Here is a 24,960-nt window from a genome sequence, read left to right as displayed (position 1 = left end):
AGTCGGTGAGAGTCATTGTGGGAATGTCATACAAAACAGAAATGTCTTCAGCTGTTAGAAGACAATGTAGGAGCAGATAAATTTTCCTGGGGAGGGAATTCTATAGTTTTGGTCCTTTCTTGGATTACCACCTGTCTAGCTTCAGATGGTGGTAGAATCTGAAGCAGGAACTCTGATGATGTGGTTGAGTAGGTTTATTTGGAAGTAGACCTCAAGATATGTGGAGCTGCCCTTGGAGAATGTTTGGAAACTGCAACTGGTTCAGAATACAGTGGCCACACTGCAGCAGAGGTAGTTTGCCAAAAGCATATGAGTATTTCATAGGAACATAAGAAGAGTCCTGCTGGACCAGATCAGTGGTCCATCTAGTCCAGCATCTTGCCTCACACACTGGCTAACCAGTTACTCTGAAGAGGGACAACAACAAGGCATAGGGAACCAAAACCTTCCTCTGATGATGCCTCCTGGTACTGATATTAAGAGGTTTACTGCCTCCGATTGTGGGGCTTCAGTCTCTGTCTAATCCTCTTTTAAGGCTGTCAGTGCCTGTGGCCATCACTACATCTTCCGGCAGTGAATTCCACGTCTTAATCATTCATGTAAAGTATTTCCTTTTGTCTGTCCTGACTGCCCATTTCATGTATAAAGGCTGCCAATTAATGTTAGGGTCCAATTTGGGACCAATTGTCCTTTAAGGATCTCAAGGATCATCTTCTCCTGTGTAGATCTGCCCAGGCACTTATCTCATCATAAGCCCTCTGTATCTGAAGAGCATTGCATGGCCATAAGAGACAGAGACTTCTTGATAGCAGCATCATAGGACTGGAATAAATTTAGTTGAAGACAATCTCTTTCAATAGCAATCTTAATAAAGAAATTAAATTGTCTTTATGAAATTAGATAAACCAATGTGGGGCAGAGGTTAGAATATCAGACAAGGAATGGGAAAGCATTCTGACCTGCCCTCTAATATTTTTCCATAAGGGTAGGCTCCTACATGCTTTACTGAAGGGGTGATGGATCAGGGAGGAGAAAACAAGATTTGAACAGCTGTTAGATCACTGCAGTGATAATTTTGGAGAGGTCAGCACTATCATTCTCATTTGCCATTTTGAACTAATAACTTAATAACTTCAATTGGAAAATTAATTATAATGTAGATAATTAATCAGTGAGGGCTAAATGTTGGGAAAGCATATGGCAGAGTGCATTTTAGCCAGTTCCCTCCTCACACCAGTAGGATCTGGAGGCTTGGTTTGAATTCCTGTAGCACCTATCAGATCACCTACCTAAAAACTGTTATACCTGAGGAATGGTCTATAGTCAATGGTTCACAGCGGCCGTATTTGAAATGTATTTTGTTTTTAACAAATGCTATTAATGATAGATCAAGATGGGTGGCTATGAGCTGTGGCTCACCAAAGCTCATACCTTACCACAAATTTTGACAGGATTCATTGAGCTTTCGTATCTGAAGAAGTGAGCTGTGGCTCACAAAAGCTCATACTCTACCACATATTTTGTTAATCTTATAGGTGCTACTGGACTCTTGCTCTTTTCTACTGTTATTAATGACGCTCATGTCACATTTCCGTGTAGAAAATTCCTTATTTTGTTTAATTTCGTCGAATTGCTTTGTGATCCTGGCCTGAAAGCTTCATCAGAGGACAAGGCTCCAGGAAGGGGGGGGGGCTGCATCGCCCAGGAAGGAGTGGCTCTCCCGGGAGACCCAGTTGGCTGAGGAGAAGAACGGTAGTTGCTGGACGCAGGAGGAAAGGAGCGCCGGCTTCCCCAGCGCACTAGAATCGCGCCCTGGTTGATGGGTCTTTTTCCTGCCGTGTGGTCATTTCACTCCTTTGCCGTGCCGCCTATTTCTTTTCCCCAGCTGAAGGGGGTGCGTAGCTGAGCACAGTAGCCTTCCGACAGACTCCGCGACCTGGCTGCACCATGAGCGCCGATTGCACGAGTTACTTGAACGCTGAAAAGGTGCTGGTGAGCGCTTTTAGCTGCCCTCGGGAGGACAGCGAAGCCAGCGCGGTCTATTGCTGCGGCTTCCAGGACGTCAAATACTGTTGCGACGACCCGAACAGCTTCTTCCCCTACGAGCACAGCTACATGTGGTGGCTCAGGTAAGACTGGCGAGCAGGCTGGCGGGCTTTTGCCTCCTGGAAGCTATTGCGGAGGGAGGGGGGCACAATGTCATGACCTTTGGAAATGTGACGAGACAGTGGCTAATTTAATAAAAGAAATGAGGTCCTGGAAGTGATGACTTCTGCCCTGGCAGCAGAACAATCCCAAGTATGGAGGAACAGGAATATTCACTCAACGGTGGTGTAGAGGTACTCCATACCAGCTCAGAAGTAGGAACTTCTCTTCCCATGTTCCTTGACGGAGCCTTGACACTGTTGAGCTCAGTAACAACCTATGCCTTGGGAATAGCTGTGTGCAGTCCTACAGAGGAAACAAGAGTGGGGTGGATGTTGCTAGACAAATGAATTATCTGTGTATTAATTTTTCTCCATCCTTCCAATGTACACGTGTTTTTGTCTGAGGGACAAGTCTGCTAGTAGTGGCTGGAAATGCAAAACCTGGAAGTGGTATTTATATTAGATTAGATAATCTACATTGAAGAGTTGTGATCTTCTGTAAAACTGCCCCATCCTGAGCACCGGATGGAAAAATGTTCTTGATGTGGTCTTGAAATAAGGATAGGCCTTTTCTTTCTCCCTCCATCATAATGTTAGCTGGGGGAATTTATTTATATATTTATTGAAACATTCATACCCCATTTTTCCCACTATCCAATAGTGGCGGAAGATGACTTACAAATGCAGGTGTAAACTACACTGAGCACTGAACCAACATGTTAAACCATTATAAATACAAAAAGTCAGGGAAAACAACCCCCAAATTTTCTCTGCTGCACAGTCAACTGCACAGACATCAGTTCAGAGCAAACAAGAAAGCTTTACATTGCTTCTAGAACTGTGCCCAAATCAGAATTCTCCTGATGTCTGCTCTCTGGGACAGCCCAGAAGGAATGTGCTTGAGCTGTGACTTCCTTTATGTGGCTGTTCTAAAGATTACTGCAAATGTCCATCAAACAGTGTAATCCTAGAAATGTTTTCCTGAGAGTAAGCCCCACAGGATAGACATAATTAAGATTCTAAGTAGACCTTTTTAGGATTACTCTGTAAAGTACTAGCCTAGGGGAAAAAAGCCTTGACTAGTCTGCCTCCCCATACTTACTTACATTATTTATTTTTGGCCCCAAGGAGGGAAGGGGGGGAACTATTTTAAAGCTTCTCTGACAAGTGACTTGTAAGTGATTTTAAATTGCCAAAGGCATCGAATTGTCAGTTCCCAGTTTGTAATTAGTTGAAGCTGATTCGCATGTACTCTACTGATGTAAGCTGTATAATATCAGAGCAGGAAACTTTCTTAAGATTACAATTTCTATGAAACTACTTTTTTTATATAATCATAGATGTCTCATAGAAGCCCTCTCCTTTGACATTGTACTGAATGCTTTCCCACTATATACCATGTTGGTCAGGCCGCACTTGGAGTACTGTGTTCAGTTCTGGAGGCCTCACTTCAAAGCAGATGTGGAGAAACTGGAATAGGTGCAGCAGAGAGCAACCAGGATGATCAGGGGCCTGGAGGAAAGCCCTATGAGGAAAGACTGAGGAACCTGGAAATGTTCAGTTTGGAGAAGAGGAGGTTGAGGGGAGATGTAATTGCTTTCTTTAAGTATTTAAAAGGCTGTCAGAGGAGGGAAAGGAACTGTTCCTGTTGGCAACAGAGGAGAGGACTCCAAACAATAGGTTTAAAGTATAGGAGGAAAGGTGCCAGTTGAACATTAGGAAAATCAGTTTAAGAGTATTGTCGAAGGCTTTCACGGCCGGAGAACGATGGTTGTTGTGGGTTTTCCGGGCTGTATTGCCGTGGTCTTGGCATTGTAGTTCCTGACATTTCGCCAGCAGCTGTGGCTGGCATCTTCAGAGGTGTAGCACCAAAAGACAGAGATCTCTCAGTGTCACAGTGTGGAAAAGATGTTGGCAGGTCATTTATATCTACTCAGGAGGGGTGGGGTTGAGCTGAGTCATCCTGTAAGAGTTTCCCAGGGTGTGGAATGCTAATGGCGGGAGGCTTCACTGTATCCTGAGGAGGTTCTTTTGCATATGGATTGGTGCTTGATGTGCTAATCTTCTCTGCAGAGCTATTGTTGAGTATAGAGTGTTTTGTTAGCCTGGTGTTTTTCAGAACTGGAAACCATGCTCTGTTCATTCTTAAGGTTTCTTCTTTCCTGTTGAAGTTTTGCTTATGCTTGTGAATTTCAATGGCTTCCCTGTGCAGTCTGACAAAGTAGTTGGAAGTGTTGTCCAGTATTTTGGTGTCCTGGAATAAGATACTGTGTCCTGTTTGAGTTAGGCTATGTTCAGCCACTGCTGATTTTTCAGGTTGTCCAAGTCTGCAGTGTCTTTCATGTTCTTTTATTCTTGTCTGGATGCTACGCTTTGTGGTCCTGATGTACACTTGTCCACAGCTGCAGGGTATACGGTATACTCCTGCAGAGGTGAGGGGGTCTCTACAGTCTTTTGCTGATCGTAGCATCTGTTGTATTTTTCGGGTGGGTCTGAATACTGCTTGAAGGTTATGCTTTTTCATAAGCTTTCCCATCTGATCAGTAATTCCTTTGATATATGGCAAAAACACTTTTCCTGTAGGAGACTGTTTTTCTTTGGTTGTTTGATTCATCCTGGGCTTGATTGCTCTTCAGATTTCATTTCTGGAGTAGCCATTTGCCTGAAGTGCGTGGTTTAGATGATTAATTTCCTCATTGAGAAAGTGCGGCTCACATATCCATCTTGCACGATCCACTAATGTTTTCATTATGCCTCTTTTCTGTCGGGGGTGGTGATTGGAGTTTTTGTGTAAGTACCGATCAGTGTGAGTTGGTTTCCTGTAGACCTTGTGACCTAACTGAAAGTTTGCTTTGCGGATGACCAAGATATCCAGGAATGGGAGTTTTCCCTCGATTTCTTTCTCCATTGTGAATTGTATGTTCAGGTGGATGTTGTTGAGATGATTCAAAAACCCCATCAATTCTTCCTCCCCATGGCTCCAAATGATAAATGTATCATCCACAAACCGGAACCATACACTAGGTTTGTGGGGTGCTGATTCAAGAGCGGTTTTTTCAAAATGTTCCATGTAGAAGTTGGCTATAACTGGGCTGAGAGGGCTCCCCATGACCACCCCATCCATCTGTTCATAGAATTCGTTATCCCATTGGAAGTAACTGGTTGTCAGACAATGATGGAATAAGGCTGTTACATCCTCTGGGAAAATCTGATTAATAAGTGCAATAGTGTCTTTTACTGGAACCTTGGTAAACAGGGATACAACATCAAAACTGACAATTATGTCTTGTGTGTCTTGAGTTTCAGAGAACTGATTTTGTTGATGAAATCTGCTGAATCTTTGATGTAAGACGAGGTTTTCCCGATGTGGTCCTGCAGGAGATCGGCCAGATGTCTAGCTAATTCATATGTCGGTGAACCAATGGCACTCACAATGGGTCGGAGTGGGACTGAATCCTTATGTATTTTAGGGAGTCCATATAGTCTAGGTGGCTGTGCTTCTGTCTTGCATAGTTTTCTGTGTGTCTCGGGATGTAGTGAGGAATTCTTGATCAGCGCATTTGTTAGCCTGGTGATTTTGCAGGTGGGATCTCGTTTTAGTTTTTTGTAGGTGGAGGGATCCAGGAGTTCCTTAATCTTCTTTTTGTATTCCTCTGTTTTCATGATCACTGTAGCATTGCCTTTATCAGCTGGTAGAATGATGATGTCTGGATCTGCATTGAGGGTCGTGATGGCATTTCTCTCCTTGCGTGTTATATTGCTGGTGGGAAGCTTTGCCTTGCGTAGAATCCTGGCTGTCTCTCCTCTTATTTCCTCAGCTTCCTCATCAGGTAGATGACGAATGGCAGCTTCTACATTTGCAATGATGTCTTCCACAGGAATTCTGGTGGGGGTGACTGCAAAGTTTCCTCCCTTTGCCAAGATGGAGGTTTCTTCTGGTGAGAGTTGACGGTCTGTCAGATTGATGACAATGCGTGCATTGTCGAGCATTGGGCTTGTCTGTCTTTTTTCCTGTAGTTTGTTAAACTTCTGCTTCTGTCTGGATATGTGGTTGGTAAAAACTTGTTCCATCTTCCTGTAGGTGAGGTTATCGACCTTGTCCCAATCCTGACTTCTCATTTTATGGCTGGTGTTGATATGCAAGCAAAATAGCTCCTTGTCTGTGGCAGCAAGTTCTCTGCGGGTAGTGTGGATTCTCTCACGTAAGAGGGCCTGTTCTAGACGGTCATAAATGCAGTTCGCCTGTGTGGTTTTGAAGATTCTTTTTGTTGTGAGAAATGTCCACCAAACATGTCCCATTAGCATTCCACACCCTGGGAAACTCTTACAGGATGACTCAGCTCAACCCCACCCCTCCTGAGTAGATATAAATGACCTGCCAACATCTTTTCCACACTGTGACACTGAGAGATCTCTGTCTTTTGGTGCTACACCTCTGAAGATGCCAGCCACAGCTGCTGGCGAAACGTCAGGAACTACAATGCCAAGACCACGGCAATACAGCCCGGAAAACCCACAACAACCATAGTGTAAGAGTAATTCAGCAGTGGAATCGGCTGCCTATGAATGTGGTGGGGGGACCTCATTGGCAGTCTTCAAGGAGTAGCTGGACGAATATTTGTTGGGGATGCTTTAGGCTGTTCCTGCATCAGGCAGAGGGTTGGACTAGACATCCTAGAAGGCCCCTTCCAACTCTGTGATTTTGTGAGTCCATGGATTGGGCTATTCATATGACCTTTCATTTAAAAAGTGGAACAAGCCTTTGGCTCTGTCTTTTAAAACTACACTTCCTGGTTAGCATTCTATCTCCCTACACTTGAGCATCCTCATGTAAGAGGTGTGGTGTAGAGAGATTAGGTCTTGTGTAGAGAGACTTCTGCACACCCCCATTCAATCCAAGTTGACAAATGCTGTCAGTGCAGAAGGTGCCTTCTGAAGGAGCCACCCTGCAAATAGGTAAGATTGATAACTGCCTGAACATACACATTCTCTGTGGTGGCCCCCACCTTGTGGAATGGCCTGCCTGAGAAGGCCACAAAGGCCCCTACACTTCTGCCATTCAACAAACTATGTAAAACAGTTATTCAGAAGGGCATTTTTATAAAGGTAATATGGCTATAGTAAAATGGTAGAGTTCAAGTCTGTGCCACTGGGTATGGTATGTTTTCTCACTATCTGTCTATAGTATGCATTATCCTGTTTTTACTGTGTTGTTTTCTACATAAAATTTCCTGCATTATTTATCATATCTTGTATAATGATTTTTGCATTGTTTCTAATTTTTGTAATGCCAGTCATATTGCATGTTTATTAGATGTCTTGACGCACACCCCTTAATCTGCCATGAGACTTAGTGAGAAGGCAGACTATAAATAAAGTAAATAAATAAAAGCCAAAATCTCAAGTAAACAGAAATATCTTTTGGGAGTTGCAAACCTCTTTTTAAAGTGTTTATTGTTAAAGGTTTTATTTGATGTAATATTTTATACTATATGATGATGTATTATAAACAAAAATTAAAAGTATTAAATTAATATAAATTAATATAATTAATTAATATAATCAAAAATTATATATAATTAATATAATCAAATTAAATTAATTATAATCAAAAGGTGGTCATTATATAAAACATAACTGGAGGCAGTTTGGGGGATGATTTGGAATGGAAACAGGCTTGCAGATAAAGGATCAAACATCCTGTCCCTTTCACCACTCCTCTACCCCAAATCATTCCTTCTCAGTTGCTTTTCTTTAAAGAAAAATAGTGCCAAGGCTTTGTTATGTGCCTTTGCATTCAACATGTATCTTGCCCCTTAGTAATTAAGAATGAAATGGGGGACAAAACTCTACCTATTACTTGCTGGCACTATTTCTTTCAGCAGATGGTCAGCTTTGAGCAATCTAAGATTGTTTCTTTTCTTTTTCATGTACTATATTGTAGCACTTCAAACTGGGATGAGTCAGAGTGCATTCACATGAAAAGAAGATTTTTAAAAATGTTAGCTATATTCACCTCCCTCCCAATTTCATCATCAAATGTATGGAATGTATTGAAAGAGGAATCACAGCCTTAGTTAGCAATGACTCATTTAAGTCCTTGCAGGCAGATAGTTCTGCTATACTTAGAGCCAAGCTACAAGTGACGAATTACACGTGCCTGGCAAGTGAACAGACTCATGTATATTCCTCCCTGTTCACTTGCCATTCACTTGCACTCCACTTGATCAAGTGGAGCACAAGTGAATGGCAAGTGAACAGGGAGGAATACATGTGAGTCTGTTCACTTGCCAGGCAAGTGTCATTCATCACTTGTAGCTTGGCTCTGTAATTCGTCACCTGTAGCTTGTGTCAGGGCTAGCAGCAGCTGCCACTGGGCGGGGCGCTGGGCGGTCTGCTCCTGACATCAGAGGGGGACCAGGGATTCTGCAGGACCCTGCTCTGTGGGAGGAGGGGCGGTATACATCACCCAGACTCCCTCTCAGCCCACTCGCTGGCCTGCTCAACCTGGCCTGCTTACCCTCTGCATCCTCCATCACCTTCACCTCCCAGAACTCTCCTCCAAGCCTCCACTCTCGCACTGCTCTGCTCTCATTCCACATCCTCACTCCTTACTCACACCCACCACCCCAGAGCTCTTCCCAGCCACCCTTTATAGGGCTTCCTGTCTCCACCCCGCCCTCCTTCCAGGCTTGTTCCCTCTCCTGACCGGGCCCAGCTGTGCGTTCCCCCAGGTGTTTCCCTCCAACCACTAATCCCTTCTGGGCTCCTTTGCCTAGCTGGCAGGGTGGGGTTGAGTGTGAGCCATCCCCAGCTGAGGGCTCCTTGGCCTTGCTCACGAGGGGCTGCCCCAGCCAGCCTCTGAGCTACTGAACTTGCCTGGCCTTGCTCACGAGGAGCTGCCTTAGCCAGCTTCCGTGCTGCCTGCTTGGCAATGCTGGGCGGGGCTACCCATCTCCTCCCCCAGAATGCCTGTGGCAGCCCCCCCTGTTGAGGCTTGGCTTCTAGCAACTCCTGAGCCAGGCTGCTGTCTTCTAGCCCTGGCATGGCCCTGGGCTGTCTCAAGCTGCTGCAGCAGGGGTAGCTGGCTGGGCTGCCGGGATCAGCCACAGCTGCACCATGTTGGCTGGCTACTGGGCTTCTCTGGCTGAGCTGACTAGGGAAGGTGGGCCCAGCTGCGGCCCCTTGGCTGGCTGCCCAGCTCTTCCCACAGAGTGCCCTCAGCAGCTCCACCTGGAGGGGCTGGCTTCTGAGCACCTCCTGAGTCAGGTTGCCCTCTTCAAGCTGGGGTGGATGCTGGGGCGTGGCTCTGAGTTGCTGTGGCTGCTTCTCCCCCTTTGCAGGTAAGGGCCCTGTTTGGGCTGCTGCTGGGTCCCAATTCTTCCTGCCTCTGCCCTCTCCCTTTGGTGTAGGCAGGTTCTGGCCCTGGCTACTGGCTGAGGTGGCAGGACTGCTGTCTCCTGGCTGCCTCCCCCTGCTTCCTCTTGTTGAGGCCGGGGGCTGTGCCTCAGACCCCGGACAGCTTGGCTCTTAGTGTGAAAGCAGTCCACTTCACCCATTAGAAGATTGCTTGCGTAGAACTGGAAAATGTGCATGAAGGTTGAAATATGTTTTTTTTTAAATTTTATTGTTTTAGATGTCATTAAATTGTACATTACAATCAGTTTCCTTTAATTTTCCAATTCTAACCCCCTCCCTTCCCCCCCTTTTGTTGACTTCCAACAGTTTTCCAACCCCTTGTCCCTTTTCCCTTACACATTTCAAATTTATTCTATCTATCAAACATAAACTTTCACTTTCTTCTAAGCTTATCTATATAACACAGTGCTTCTTCTATCTTCTTACTTACTTTAACAACTAAATAATGCATAACTAAATAATACATTCTTGGCATATTTTCTTTTAATAATAATCATTTAGCTAATTTTGGTACTCTATACTCTATCTTATAATCTCATCTTCAATATGGGACAAACAATTTGTCTCTCATTTAGCATAATTTTAAATACTTCTGTAAACAGTACATTCAATATAAGTCAACCAATTTAACTTATATTCAATATATTACTTTTTCTGCATATCTTATCTTCGTACTGTTTTAATTATATAGTTATATAATTCTTCCATTATGCAGCTATCCACCAAAAATAGTCAACCAATTTGACCCATATATACCTCCAACCTAAGTCAATCAATTTAACATATAGTCTGTACATTACTATATATTTTCCCACCTTGCTTAAGTTCCTTCATTGCAATTATAAAATATCTCCATTATACAATTAATGCCAGAAATGAAATTAATTAGTTTCTATCCTTATAATTAATTAATTTCTATCATTATAATAACAACTGTAATACTTAATACTATATATAATAGTCAAATAAAATATTTGCTTAGGAATTCTCATTTAACTCTTCGCCCCCCGGTAAAGTCACCTCCCTCTACTTTTGTTGTATTTCAGTAATTTTCAAACTGCCACAGTTCTCCTCCCACCTCCCATTTCTTCACTAAATATTGTTTCAGCTTCTCCCAATCCGTGTTGAACTGTCCTGGATCAAGGTCTCTCAGTTTCCTTGTCATTTTGTCCATTTCCACCATGTACAGCAATTTATAAATCCAGTCCTCAATAGTTGGCACTTCTTGCACTTTCCACTTTTGCGCGTACAAAAGTCTAGCCGCTGCTGTCATGTAAAATAGCAATGTCCTATATTGTGCTGGAATGTCCTCCATTCCCAAGTTCAGTAGCAGGAGTTCTGGGTTCTTATTAATTTGAAATTGTAAAATCTCACTTATTACTCTTAGTATTTCCCCCCAGTACTGCCTAGCTACCTCACAAGTCCACCACATATGATACAAAGATCCCTCATGCTTTTTACATTTCCAGCATTTATTAGACATGTTCAAATTCCCTAGCGCAATTTTCTTTGGTGTCATATACCAACGATAAATCATTTTGTAGACATTCTCTTTGATATTGGTGCATGTCGTGATCTTCAACGTATTTTTCCACAAGTATTCCCACGCCTCCATTGTTATTTCCTTATTAAAATTTATAGCCCACTTCACCATTTGCACTTTAATTGTTTCATCTTCAGTATACCATTTCAGCAACACTTTATATACCTTAGAGATTTCCTTTTTGTCCTCTTGTAAAAGTGCCTGTTCTAATTCCGAATTCTCCATTCTTATCCCTCCCTTCACACAGTCCGAATTATAAAGATCTCTGATCTGTCTGTACTGAAACCAATCGTAACTTGGAGACAACTCGCCCTGCGTCTTTATTTTGGGTTTAGAAAATTCCATTCGGGTTATCTCCTTGTATGTTAAACACTGTTGTTCATTATCGACAGTTCTCGGATCTATTACTTCATATGGAACCACCCATGAGGGGATTCCATCTTGTAGGTAATTTCTGTACTTCTTCCAAGTTGTGAATAGGCTTCTCCGAATATAATGATGTAAGAACATAGAGTCCGCTTTTACTTTATCATACCATAAGTATGCATGCCATCCGAATATTTTTTTTATATCCTTCTAAGGCCAGTAATTTCCGATTTTTCAGCGTCATCCAATCTTTCAACCACACTAAACAAATTGCGTCATAATAAAGTCTTAGGTTGGGCAGTTGCATTCCGCCTCTTTCTTTTGCATCTTGTAACACTTTCATTTTCACTCGAGGCTTTTTGCCTGCCCAAACAAAATCTGATATTTTCCTCTGCCATTTTTCAAACTGCTTAGAGTCTCTGATAATTGGTATTGTCTGTAACAGAAACATCACTCTTGGCAGCACATTCATCTTAATTACTGCAATTCTTCCCAACCATGACAAGTTCAGTCTATTCCATTTAATCAAGTCTTGCTCTATCTGAGTCCACAATTTCTCATAGTTGTTTTTAAATAAATCTATATTCTTTGCAGTCAGTTCAATTCCCAGATATTTCACCTTACTTGTTACTTCGCAGTCTGTTATTTCCATTAATAGTTGTTGTTTTTGTTTAGTCATATTTTTACATAGTATCTTTGACTTCTTTTTGTTTACATAAAATCCTGCCAGATCTCCAAATTCCTTAATCTTCTCTATTACTTTTGGCATATTCTCCATTGGATCTTCCACAATTAGCATTATGTCATCTGCAAATGCTCTGACCTTATAGGAAAAGTCCTTTATTTTTATTCCACGGATTGCATTGTCTTCTCGTATCTGTATCATCAGTATTTCCAAAACCAAAATAAACAACAGTGGAGACAACGGGCAACCTTGTCTTGTTCCTTTACCTATAGTCAATTTCTTAGTCACCTCGTCATTCACCACAATTGCTGCACTCTGGTCTCTGTAGATTTCCTTTACTGCTCTTATGAATCTTTCTCCCATTTGTAGCTTTTCCATGGTGGCAAACATAAAGTCCCAGTTCAAATTGTCAAACGCTTTTTCAGCGTCCACAAAGAAGAAACCAACCTCCTTGTCACAACGTTTGTCATAGTATTCAATAGCATTTATAACTGTCCTTAAATTGTCTTTAATTTGTCTGTTTGGCAAAAAACCAGCTTGCTCCTCCTCAATAACTTCAGAAAGCCATCCCTTCACTCTTTCCGCCAGTATCTTCGCAAAAGTTTTGCGAAGATACCTAATCATTATTAAGTAATGATATAGGTCTATAATTTTTCACATTAGTCAGATCTTGCCCCTCTTTGGGGATCAGTGATATATTGGCTTCACTCCAAGTGTCTGGGATCCGTTGATCCTTTAAAACCCCATTAATCACATCTTTTAGGAATGGTGCCAGTTCATTAGCCATTATCTTGTAAAATTTGGCTATAAGTCCATCTGGTCCTGGCGCCTTTCCCAAGTTTGTTGACTGTATTGCCTTTCTTATTTCTTCCTCCGTTACTTCATTAGTCAATTTGTCTCTCCAAGCTTCCGAAATTACTGGGAGCTTCATTTTCTCCAAATATTTCGCTATTGAATCTTTATTCACCTCTTTTTTATTATACAGTTTGGCATAGAATTTATAAAAGGCTCTGCTAATAGCTGTCTGTTCCAGGTACACTTTATTGTCCTCACAGATTTTATTTATTATTTTCTTCTCCTTTCTCTTCTTCAATTGCCATGCCAAATATTTCCCAGGTTTATTTGCGCCTTCAAACGCCTTTTGATTCATTCTCTTAAGATTCCATTCCAATTCTTTGTTATTCATTGCTGTCAGCTGTTCTTGGAGAATTTTAATGTCCTGGTAGATTTTCTTTTTCCCTGGTCTTTTCTTTAACTGTATTTCTTTGGCTTTTATTTTCTCCGTGATCTCCTGTCTCTTCTCTTTTTTTTTTTCCTGGCTCTTCCATTTAAGTCCATTAATATGCCTCTAATTACTGCCTTGTAGGTGTCCCATACCTTGTTGGTTGCTACTTCTCTGTTCATGTTATATTGTATGAAAAACTTTGTTTCTCTTCTCAACATCTCCATATTTTCTCCCTCTTGCAGCAAATCCTCATTTATTCTCCATCCTCTCCTTTTACTCCTTTTCCCCAACTTCCACATAATTGGATTATGATCTGAGCCTTCCATAGGCATTATTTCCACATCCTTAGTCCAAAGCGCTAAGTCTTTTGAGGCCCAGATCATATCAATTCTTGATAACGTAGAATGTCTCGCGGAGAAAAACGTGTATTGTCTGCCTTTGGGATTTTGTCTTCTCCATACATCTTCTAAAGTTTCCTGTTGCGTCAATACGAAAAACGTCTTTGATAATAGTCCTCTTTTCTTTTGTGCAGTTGCTGACTTTTTATCCAATTCCAAGTTTGTCACTCCATTGAAGTCTCCTGCAAGAATTATCTGGTCATAGGAAAGTTCATCTAATTGCTTCCTCAAGTCCTCAAAGAAGCTTTCTTTTGCTCCATTAGGTGCATAAATTCCAATCACCAATACTCTCCTTAAATTCCATATACATTCCACTGCTATAAATCTGGCTTCCGCATCTCTCATCACTAACTTTGGCTGTAGCTCCTCTTTTATATACAATACCACTCCCCTTTTTTTCTTATTGGAGGCCGCTACAAAGTCACTACCCAATTTATTCAATTTTAAATACTTTACATCCTGCTTTCTAATATGAGTCTCTTGCCGGCACACAATATCACATTTTTGTTTTAATAGCCAGTGGAAAATACTTTTTCTCTTATTCGGTGAATTAAGTCCATTTACATTCCAAGATAAAACTTTGCACTCCATATTCATAATCTTGTTGCTGGTAAGTCCTTTTCATTGTCCCTTATAAACTGTTCCATCTCTGATTCAGATCTAATGCAGTTTTTCACTCCTCCAAATTTGAAGGACACTCCTTCTGCTAATTCCCATCTGTACCTTATTTTCATGTCCTTCAGAATCTGAACTAGAGATTTATATTTTTTCCGATCTAACAACACCGATCTGGGTAATTCCTTCATGATGATAATCGTCTTGCCATCAATCTCCAATGGATCTTGAAATTGTTTAGTCACGATCTTCTCTTTTATGTTTCTGGTTGTGAATTGCACAATCACATCTCTTGGTAGTTTCCTCTGGGTTGCAAATCTTGAATTTACACGGTATACCACATCTAGGATAGCCATCACTTCCTCCTCCTCCTTCCCCAGGTATTCAGCTAACACCTCAGCAATCTGTTCTTGAGCTGTCTTTCCTTCCACTTCCGGCAAACCGCGAAACCTCAGCTGCTTCTCCATATGTTTACTCTCCGCAACCACCATTCTCCCCCTCATCGCCTTCATCTCTGTTCATTGCGTAACTGCTAAATTCTCCACCGCACTTTCCACTACCTTGACTCTTTGCTGTGTTCCCTGCAAATAGTTTTGCATTGTTTCCATACTTTTCTTCACTTCTGCCAGCTCATTTTTTATTGTCTCTTTAACCTCTTTAACCTCTTTCACCAACTCCAGTTTCATGTCCTTGAGCTCCTTAATCACTTCTAAAAGTTTTTTGTCCAAATTCTCTATCGCCGATTGCCACTCTTTTTTCGACATCGTGGGGCTTGCTTTGGCTCGCTCCCACGAGTCCGCTCTCTTCCTTAACTCCGTGGTGTTTAATTTAATATCCTTTTAGTTTAAATGTCTCCTTCCCTCCTGGGAGAAATAAGAAATGCCACGTTGATCACCGCATGGCTATAGTCCCTGTTAGAGTTGCTAAAGTTCAATCAGTTCTAATAGCTGAGAGGGGGGCAGCCACAGGAAACAGGGGTGCACACTAATTGGTCCCTGTGGAAGTTGCCATCCTATGCCTCGTTGGGCCACATGGGCGGGGCTGGGGGCTGGGAGAGGAACCTGAGTTTTCCTGGTTAATGGGCGCCTATGGGCTATACCACTTTTTTCTGGCGTAACTTTCTGCTGCTGCAGGGGGCATTCTCAAGCCTGGAGCAGCTTTGGAAGCCAAATAACTCATGGCCTGCCCCCACCCTGCCCCCTCTGGCGCTGGCGCCAGGAATTGTATTGCACTTATGCCTCCGTTCGGCCACCAAGTGTGCCTGCTGGTGGCGGCCCATCAGCGGGAGCACACCTCAGGCAGCAGCCAGCAAAGGGGGGTTACACCCATGTAAGTGCCATTTACACTGGCATAAGCCTTAGTTCTCTCCCTGTCCACTTTCTACCCCCCCCCCAGGATTGCAGTTATTATACGAGAATAAGCATTTTGTTGACTCTTGAAATATGTTCTTAAAAAAACAAAAAGCTTTTGAGTATGGTGACGAGTCTTTTTGCATCATACATCTTGCCACCCAATTGTGCAAACTTTGAAAACTGAGCTTTCTGCAAAGCATTTTCTTGAAGGGTGGTGCATTTTCATGACTAAGAAATATAAACTGGGAAGTTGTCCATTAAATTTTCACCTCAAGAATGAACTCCCTAGCTTGATTTCGACAAGCCATTATTTCTTAGCTTCACTCCAATATCTCCAATAGGGATAATAATGCTGACTGCCCATAAAGGATTGGCACAGGGATTATGTGTAGCACTTATAACACTCAAAAATATAATCTAAATGCTAAATATTACTTTCTCTAGGTTACATTGACCTTGGGTGATATTTGCTTTAGCATTTATTAATCAGTGGAGAAAGTAAGCTGGATGGCCCAGGCTTGATGCAAAGATGGAGCAATCAAGATTCTTAGGGACTGGTCTAAACTGTGCGAATACACAGAAAAAGATCAGAATCGAGAGGAAATTGTTTTTAGGATGAAGTACGGTTTAGGAGCAGAAACCTACATAGGCTAAGGACAGCGCCATTGGGCATATGTGATGACAGCTTATATGGCAGTGGGTTGCTAAACTGTCAGTGGCTGATCACCCTACTGAAGGCATTTGTCCATCAGTACACTAGGCACTTTCCTTGTATAAAATGCCTAGTGCCAGAGGATGGTGCTGAAGAAACAGAAGACAGGGATAGGATCCAAATTTTTCACATCCTTCTCTGGTGAGATTTTAAAAAATAATTGGACAGCTATCTTCTTTTTAAGACTTTGGAAATTAATTGTTCCTGGTTGCTGACAAAGTTTTAGGCACACAGATATACTCATCTTGCAAGGACTTAAAATATTATCTCTGTGTTAGTCAATGTGATCTAAAGGCTTCTGCACCATACAATCTGTACACTGCCTACCCGATTAGGGCTCATCTACATAGCAGAGGAGACAGAATGAGGAAGGGCAGGTGAGTAGGGCATGCTGGGTCAAAAGTACTGATCCTGGGAACATACCTACTCTGAGCCGTTGAAGAAATTAGATGAAATTGGTGTATATTTAGCTCCTGAATTCTACACATGCAAGGGTATTCAGCACAGTGTCTCCTACTTGTTCACTCTGCAAATAGGATTAACTGCAGGACCAAAACTGGCTATGCTGTCTGTACAGTAGTCATACCAGTGCATTACAGGAGAAGATGCACCTGGTTTTTCCAGGGACACCCTCTATACTGAGGTACTAAAGTGCCAAGCTAAGTATAGAAAGGAAGCAAGGTAAAGGGGTTCTTGGTGAACTGAGGAGAAGGTAAGCCATACTGTAGTCAGAAACAAAATGCTGTCCCGTCTTTAGGGGTGCTCCAAAATATTGCTTTCAGCAGTAGTATTAGACCATAAATTAGAGGGAAAGGAAATATTTCTAGCAGGAAATGCTAACTGTTGTGGGGTTGGACTACCGTGGCTGTTGTTCCAGCATCCCAAATATGACCCAATGTAATGAAGACAGATACCAATTATGTGGGTTCAGCTAGTTTCTTTATTAACCTTCAACTTTAACTGCTGATCTCCTATAAAACTCCACAGGACAAAGCTCAAACTGATGATTATGGTGATCCTCTGCTCACCCTGGCCACTCGTCTTTGATCTCCTTGCCCGAGAGTATGCAGAAGGTGGTGGGGAATCTGCATGTGGGCGAGAGGGCTTTGATTTCCTCATTGCTCTTCTCTCTCTCGTCCATTCCAGGTAGCAAACATCACTCAAATTCTGCCCTTTCTTTCACTATCCTCAGTTTAAGACTGAGATAGGTCCCATGTAGGGGCTATGCATTTGCGTATGAGCTGCTATGCACTCTCTTTCCCCTGCCTGCTAATGGATCTTAACCCAGTCAAGAGTTTGTGGTCTATGCATGGACAAGCATACAAGTGCCCAGGGTGAGATTCTTAACACAGTCTGAGATCTTTAGGAGGGGAAAAAATCATTATTTACTAACATAAATATCCTTTCACTAGAGCACATGAGCACTGGAAAATTATATCAAAACATTATAGAAGTGTTACAGAACAAAGAAAAAGAAAAAGCATGAAGCTAATTATGTACAAGCCACAAGTTTTACCTTGGCATTTTGTTCCAAGGAATGGAATGGATGTTGATCAAAGCAAAGTTGGAACTTTACTAGTAGTAAGAATTAGAGTGGAAAGTGTTGGAAATGCCAATGTATGGATGCAATTTTCTATCATATGCAATGGACATATAAGACGGCAAGAAGATATTGGATAAAAATAAATGAGAAGATGCAAAAGATATTAAAGTTTTGCTTTGTGCTGGACCCTAAAATATGTTATTAAATATTCTACCAAGCAATATAATAAAAGAACATAGTGAACTTTTTAAATATATGGTAACAGCAGTGAGAGTAGTATATGCAACAAAGTAGAAGGCAAAATCTTGTCCAGACAAGACTGATTGGATGAATAAATTGTATGAATATGCATCAATGGCAAAATTAACTTCTTATATGCATAACAGACTAAACCAAGAATTTCAGGAAAAATTGAGAGGTTTTTTTTTAAATATGTCACTGTAAACGAAGGAGAATTAAATATAAGTAATATTAAAATAGATCAATTGTTAAAGCTAAATAGTTAAGTTAGCATGCCAATATGCTGAACATAATACGATTAAATATAAAATGTAAAATATAAAAGGTTGTATGTATGTTAATTATGTTTGGGGGCGGAGAGGGGAAATATTATGTAGTTTCATTATTTTGCTATTTTCTTTTTCGCTTGTATTTTATGTGTATGTTGTTTGTTTTTTTAAAAACATTTCATTCACTGTTTATTATTTTAAAATATTTTTTTTTAAAAAAGCAACCCTGTATCTTTGAAACAGAGGCTGGTCAAGGCTGAATTCATTCCATTACTTCTTCATTCCCCAGTCCTTGGTTTTTGTGCTTCCACAGAGTCTGTTAAGCTTTTTAACTCTTACCCTTCTGACTGGAAGGGTTTCTCCCTGACCTATCCTGCCATTGGGCTTGAATTCCCACAAGTGCTGCCTTGCGCTTTTCTCCAGTCATAACAAGGCACACATCTCCAAAGTTTTATGGCCCAACTCATGATGTTCCAATAGCGATCTGTCTTGCCTCTTCTCATCAGGAGGGGAAACTATTCCATGGACCTGGCTATTTGTCAGCATAAACAGGGAGCCAGACTCCTTCCTGCCAGAAACCCAAAGAGTTTATGACTTTGCTGGGTGTCTCAGGAGTTGATCAAGGCATCCTGCATTCCCTCATCATAAGAATAACGGATTTCCAACAGCAACCTTTTGAGTCCAGGCCATAAGAAACAATTTAAACCAATCCAAAACACACCCCCTGATACTTACTTCTGCCTCCAATCATTTAAACAAGATGACATGGTCTACTATGGTACCTACCTAAAGGTAACAGATAAATCCTGTAGGAGCAACAAAGAGGTAGGGCCTTTGTTTATATTCAGCCAGAGATTATCAGCCAAAGTCACCAGCACTGACTCCTTCCTATAGCCCAGCCTAAAGCCAAATTGAAAAGGGTCCAGAGGAGCACATTTGTTATCTAAGAAGGCCTGGAGTTTTTGCCATATATCAAAGGAATTACTGATCAGATGGGAAAGCTTATGGAAAAGCATAACCTTCAAGCAGTATTCAGACCCACCCGAAAAATACAACAGATGCTACGATCAGCAAAAGACAGCAGAGACCCCCTCACCTCTGCAGGAGTATACCGTATACCCTGCAGCTGTGGACAAGTTTACATCGGGACCACAAAGCGTAGCATCCAGACAAGAATAAAAGAACATGAAAGACACTGCAGACTTGGACAGCCTGAAAAATCAGCAGTGGCTGAACATAGCCTAACTCAAACAGGGCACAGTATCTTATTCCAGGACACCAAAATACTGGACAACACTTCCAACTACTTTGTCAGACTGCACAGGGAAGCCATTGAAATTCACAAGCATAAGCAAAACTTCAACAGGAAAGAAGAAACCTTAAGAATGAACAGAGCATGGGCTCCAGTTCTGAAAAACACAAGGCCAACAAAACACTCCACACCCGACAATAGCCCTGCAGAGAAGATTAGCACATCAAGCACCAATCCATATGCAAAAGGACCTCCTCAGGATACAGTGAAGCCTCCCGCCATTAGCATTCCACACCCTGGGAAACTCTTACAGAATGACTCAGCTCAACCCCACCCCTCCTGAGTAGATACAAATGACCTACATCTTTTCCACACTGTGACACTGAGAGATCTCTGTCTTTTGGTGCTACACCTCTGAAGATGCCAGCCACAGCTGCTGGCGAAACGTCAGGAACTACAATGCCAAGACCATGGCAATACAGCCCGGAAAACCCCCAACAACCATCGTTCTCCGGCCGTGAAAGCCTTCGACAATACGACAATACAAGGCCTGGAGTGGTTCCACCACCACCCTCTTCATCACCATACCCAGAAGGACCAATTAGAGACAGGGAATGACTGCCTACATCACTTTTCTGTAAAGATGCTTTTTTAAATGGACAGATAACCACCTCTTTGAGTGGCTGAGGGAAGGGGCCTTAAGTCTGAATGGTTGATAAAGGCCATCAATGACTCATTAATGCGGTCTTTACATAATTTCAGCAACCAAGATGGACAAAGATCCAGAGCACATATAGTAGCCTTCACAGATCCCAGGATCCTGTCAACATCCATTACAGTACCTGGGTCAAAATGGTTCATAAATGGACCATAACATGGATTAGATTTTTCTCCTTTCTGAGCCATGTTATAACCAATATTCAAATGAGAATGTATTTGAGAGAAGTATCACAACTAGGGTTGCCAGTTCCAGGTTAGGAAATTCCTTTAAATTTTGAGGGTAAAGCATGGAAAAGGCAGAGTTTGAGAGGGGTTCAGCATGGTATAATGCCACCACATCTACCCTCCAAAGCAGCCATTTTCTCCAGGGGAACTGATCTCTGTGGCCCAAGGATCTCTTGTAATTCCAGGAGATCTCCAGCTACCACCTGGAGAGTGGCAACCCCAACTGATCTCCTGTTCCTGAGACAATAAAGGGTCAGATTTACAAGTCAGTGGATGGTGAGATACCTTATACAATGGCATGGTCATGGGCTGGATGACGTAATGATAGCAGCTTTAGACCAGCTGCGTAAATCCTCATGATAAAAACAAGGGCCTGGGGCTCATTTTACCACATGGTGTATCTTTGGTTTTGTTTCCTTACAATTTTAAAAATGTACTTTTTAAAAAGTTTAATCATGTGCATGAACAGTCCCCCCACACCCGATATTGGAAGATTATTAATTGAATGTTTGTTTTCAAGGTACGGTTGCCAGGTCCCCTTACTCTCCCAGTGGGAGGTGAGGGGCCCAGCACATACCTTCTGCCTTGCCCATGAGTCTTTTCACAACTGTGGATAGCATACATGCTCCTGTCACTTGCATGATGACATCATGTCCTGGACATGACGTCATCACGCTGGCCACGGGCATGCTCTTGTGCTTTGCATGAGGTAATTCTGACCTATTTGGCCAAAATTGCTCCCAGCAGAGCGTTGGAGCATGCCTGCAGCCAGTGCAACAATGTCACTTCCCAGATATAATGTTGTCACCCCCACCCCCAGGACTACACATGCAGCATGTGTTCCCGGGATGCCTTCCAATGGTAGCCAATGTCCTGGGGGGCTTGCCACCTCCTGCCAATCACGGGCAGATAGGTGAGCAATGGGGAAATCCCCCAGGAGTTTGCCCACAACCAGCAGGCACCTTGTAACCCTATTTCAAGGTATGGGCCTGCCCCCTTCAGTTATTTTTAAACAGAGGGCAAAAGGGAAAGAGAGACTTCACTTAAGTCAGTGAGTTTAATTCCATTTCAGTATTTAGCTAGAAGCATCATTCAGGTCAGTAAGTCTAGCTAGCACAGTCAAGCACTTTGCATATAGTTTGCAGATCTAATAAAGCCAATGGCTTTATCACATCAATTTATTCTATCAATTTATTCTATGTTGTCAAAAATCTGTCTCTTCATTAAATATATTTTATATTAACTACTGGAGAGTATATAAATATACTCTTTGCATTCTGATAACTGTGTGTTTGACAGTGCCCTTAGACTAGTTGGCACACTGAATTTCATTGCTTTTTCTTTTCTCAGCATTGGAGCGCTTGTTGGCTTGTCAATCGCAGCAGTGGTCCTGCTGGCTTTTGTCATCACTGTGTGTGTTCTCTGTTACTTGTTTATCAGCACGAAGCCATGCAGCAAACTGGATACAAGCTTGAGCTTACAGACAGCAGGTAAACTCTCTTTCTCCCGCAGACAATATTCAGACATGCTCTCAGTTGAAAATAAAGCAGTAGAACTGGTGTGACATTCAGTTTGGGTTTTATGATGTTTCAACAACAGGAGCCCTCACATTCTATCAGAGCAACCTTCTTTAAATAAAAAAATGATCCCTTGGAGCTTCTCAAGAACAGATGGCTCATGCTGTGCTTACCCTTGATTGTGATTTTAGTAGCAATTGGATCAAAGGAAGAATAAGCAACCTTTAAAGTCATCTAGGAATGCACCCCAAGATAACAGAAATCCTGTTGGGCCATAACACAGTCACTTCGCACAGTTGTCACTGTAGCCTGATAATAAAGGTCTCCATATTGGTTGGGACTAAGAAGGAAAGGAAGGGGTTGTTGCTCAGTTTCTTGGAACAGACACACATCTGGGCTAGGAAGAGTTAGTATTAGTCTTCATCTCCTTGAGGACCTCCATGTTACAGTTTGTGAACTATCAACCATAGACATAATATTATCTAGTTGGACTTCACTTGTGGTTTTGGAAGTCTGGCTGAACTTCCTCTGTGGTGTTGGGGCTGGAGGGTGCTGGTGGGTCTGCCTCGGCTGCTGGCTGTGGACTCTGATTAGCCAGCAGCTGTTCTTCCTGATTGCTGGCTTCTGCTGAGTCAGGGCTGGCTACACGGAGTTCCTCTTCTCCTGAGGAGTCCTCACTTTCACTGAGCCCAAACTGGCCTATGACAGGGTCTTTATAATCCAGGCAGAGGGTGGGAGGGATATTGTAAACTAGAGTGTATTAAAGAAGTATTATAAATTAGGGAGCTAGCTGTAATACAGGTTGTAGTTAGCTTGGTAGAGCTGGGGTGTAAAGTGCAGAAAATTAACAATGGCTGTTTTCACACAGCCAAATATTCCGCCAATTTTGCGCCATGATCTGTCACCTGTGATCCTGCATTGTCTTGCCTTGTTCCGCCTCTTTGCGCTTCCTTGCAGTACCAGAAGTTCACATTCTGCAGAAATCGCACAATAGTGGGTGGTCACATGTGTTTGCGTCACAGTTGACGGCAGCACCTTGCTGCCCACTTTCACTTTTTTTTAAAAAGGCTCTGAGATTTGCGCAATATCGCCATTTCAAATAATTGCAATGTCTGCCGAGGTTTTGCAGGGTGGGGGGGAGTTTCTTGCTCTCTCTCTCTGGGGCTTTCAGTTCATGTTGATGCCTCATTGGGGAGCAGACAGGAGGAAGGTGTGCAGGGCCAGTGCATTCATAGAGGCAGGTCCGGCAGCCGCCTTGAGCGCTGAGGTGCTGGAGGGGCAACAGGGGTGGGGGACGCGTGCCATGGAGCTGGTGGTGGCAGTGCTGGAGGGCTGGGAAGCCACCCACAAGCCACCCCAGCCACCTACTGCACCTGGCCCACAGCTGCTGCAGCCTCCCAGCCCTCCCAGTCAGCTGCCCCATGCTGCCACCGCCATCGCCAACATGCGCTACCGGCCAGGCGCAGCAACTGCGAGCCAGGCGCAGCAGGTGGCCGGGGCGGTGCGCGGAGCAACTGAGCGGGATGGCTGGGAGGGCACACGCACACCATCCCAGCTGCCTGCCGCATGATGTCATCACGCAGTCCAGGTGCGTGCGTAGGTGTGTGTGGGGACAGCAACAGCGTTGAAGCTGCCCCTAGCCACAGGTGCCAGAAAACCTGGCACCGGGCCTGCGAGCCTGCTGGTGCCAAGGTTCACAGCTTTCATTAAATGGCAGCAGAGGTGTTGCCAGCCTTGCGCTTAGCTGGCGTCTCGCCTCTTCTCTCCAGCTTCTCCCTCACCAGCTTTCTCTCTCCGAGTGGAACACTTGTCACACTCTTTTCTCTCTCTCTCTCCTCCGTCCCACCCCTCTGCCTTCTCATGCTAGCTCAAGAGAGCCTGGAGGAAATTATGAGAGTTCTCAAGCCAAGGCTTCCTTCCTCACATTCCTCCCAACTCGCTTCCCTCCTCTGTGCTGGAATGCAGGTGGGGAGTCTGCCACGAGCCTCTCTGAACGTCTGGAGTTCAACCAAGCCGACGGGGGAGCAGGCAGGAAGCGTAGTCCAAGGAGCTGGATGCAAGGGTCAGAGCCAAAGAGCAGTCAGAGCAGAACTGAGTTGCAGTAGAACCGGCCGGGTCTGTGTGCAGGTGCTTCTGCAACGAGGGAAAGGGCGTCCTGGCTTAAGAGCTCTCACCTGCAGGGCAGTGCTGCACCCTGTTACAACTCAAGGTCATTATGTCGTTGTTTGAGTGCCTGAAGCCTTGCACTTCACCTCCTTTCCTGTGCAGCAAGACACTGTCTCCCTCTGCACTGCCTATCAGGTTCAGGGGAGCTGGGTGGAGATTCTGCCCTGGTCTCAGGAGCTGGTGCAGGTAAGGGAACAGCCCCTGTCCCTGAGTCTGCCCTGGATTCCTCAACCTGCTCTGGTAAGGGTTCCTGCTGTTCCATTTCCTGCTGGTCTTCCAAGCAGCTGCCTCTGGAGGGGCTTGGACTAGTCCCACTCCTGTCATCCTCCCCGAGGTCTTCATCTTCTGAGGACTCAGAGGCCACAACACTATCCCCCCCCTCAGGGCCCCCCTCTGGAAGCACCGGCGCCGGCTTGCGGGGGTATGCCTCATGGAAGCTCGAACCAATGCCGGGGCATGGACCTGGTCTGCAGGTTCCCAAGAGTTGTCCTCAGGCCCATATCCTTTCCATTCGATCAAATATTGCAGCTGGCCTTGGTGACGGTGGGAGTCAAGGATTCGGATGA

General features: G+C 43.4%; 1 protein-coding gene across 1 annotated transcript; it reads left to right on the top strand.

Annotated features, from left to right (window-relative positions):
* Positions 1-1,947: 1,947 nt before the first annotated feature.
* On the top strand, positions 1,948-24,960 carry SHISAL2A (shisa like 2A). Its single transcript, XM_054980394.1, has 3 exons — positions 1,948-2,129; positions 22,062-22,201; positions 24,779-24,960. The coding sequence occupies exons 1-3, from the start codon at positions 1,948-1,950 to the stop codon at positions 24,958-24,960; spliced, it is 504 nt and encodes a 167-aa protein (XP_054836369.1).

Source organism: Eublepharis macularius, chromosome 5 (assembly GCF_028583425.1).
Source record: "Eublepharis macularius isolate TG4126 chromosome 5, MPM_Emac_v1.0, whole genome shotgun sequence".
Taxonomy (NCBI): Eukaryota; Metazoa; Chordata; class Lepidosauria; order Squamata; family Eublepharidae; genus Eublepharis; species Eublepharis macularius.
This window is presented reverse-complemented; position numbering and strand designations above follow the sequence as displayed.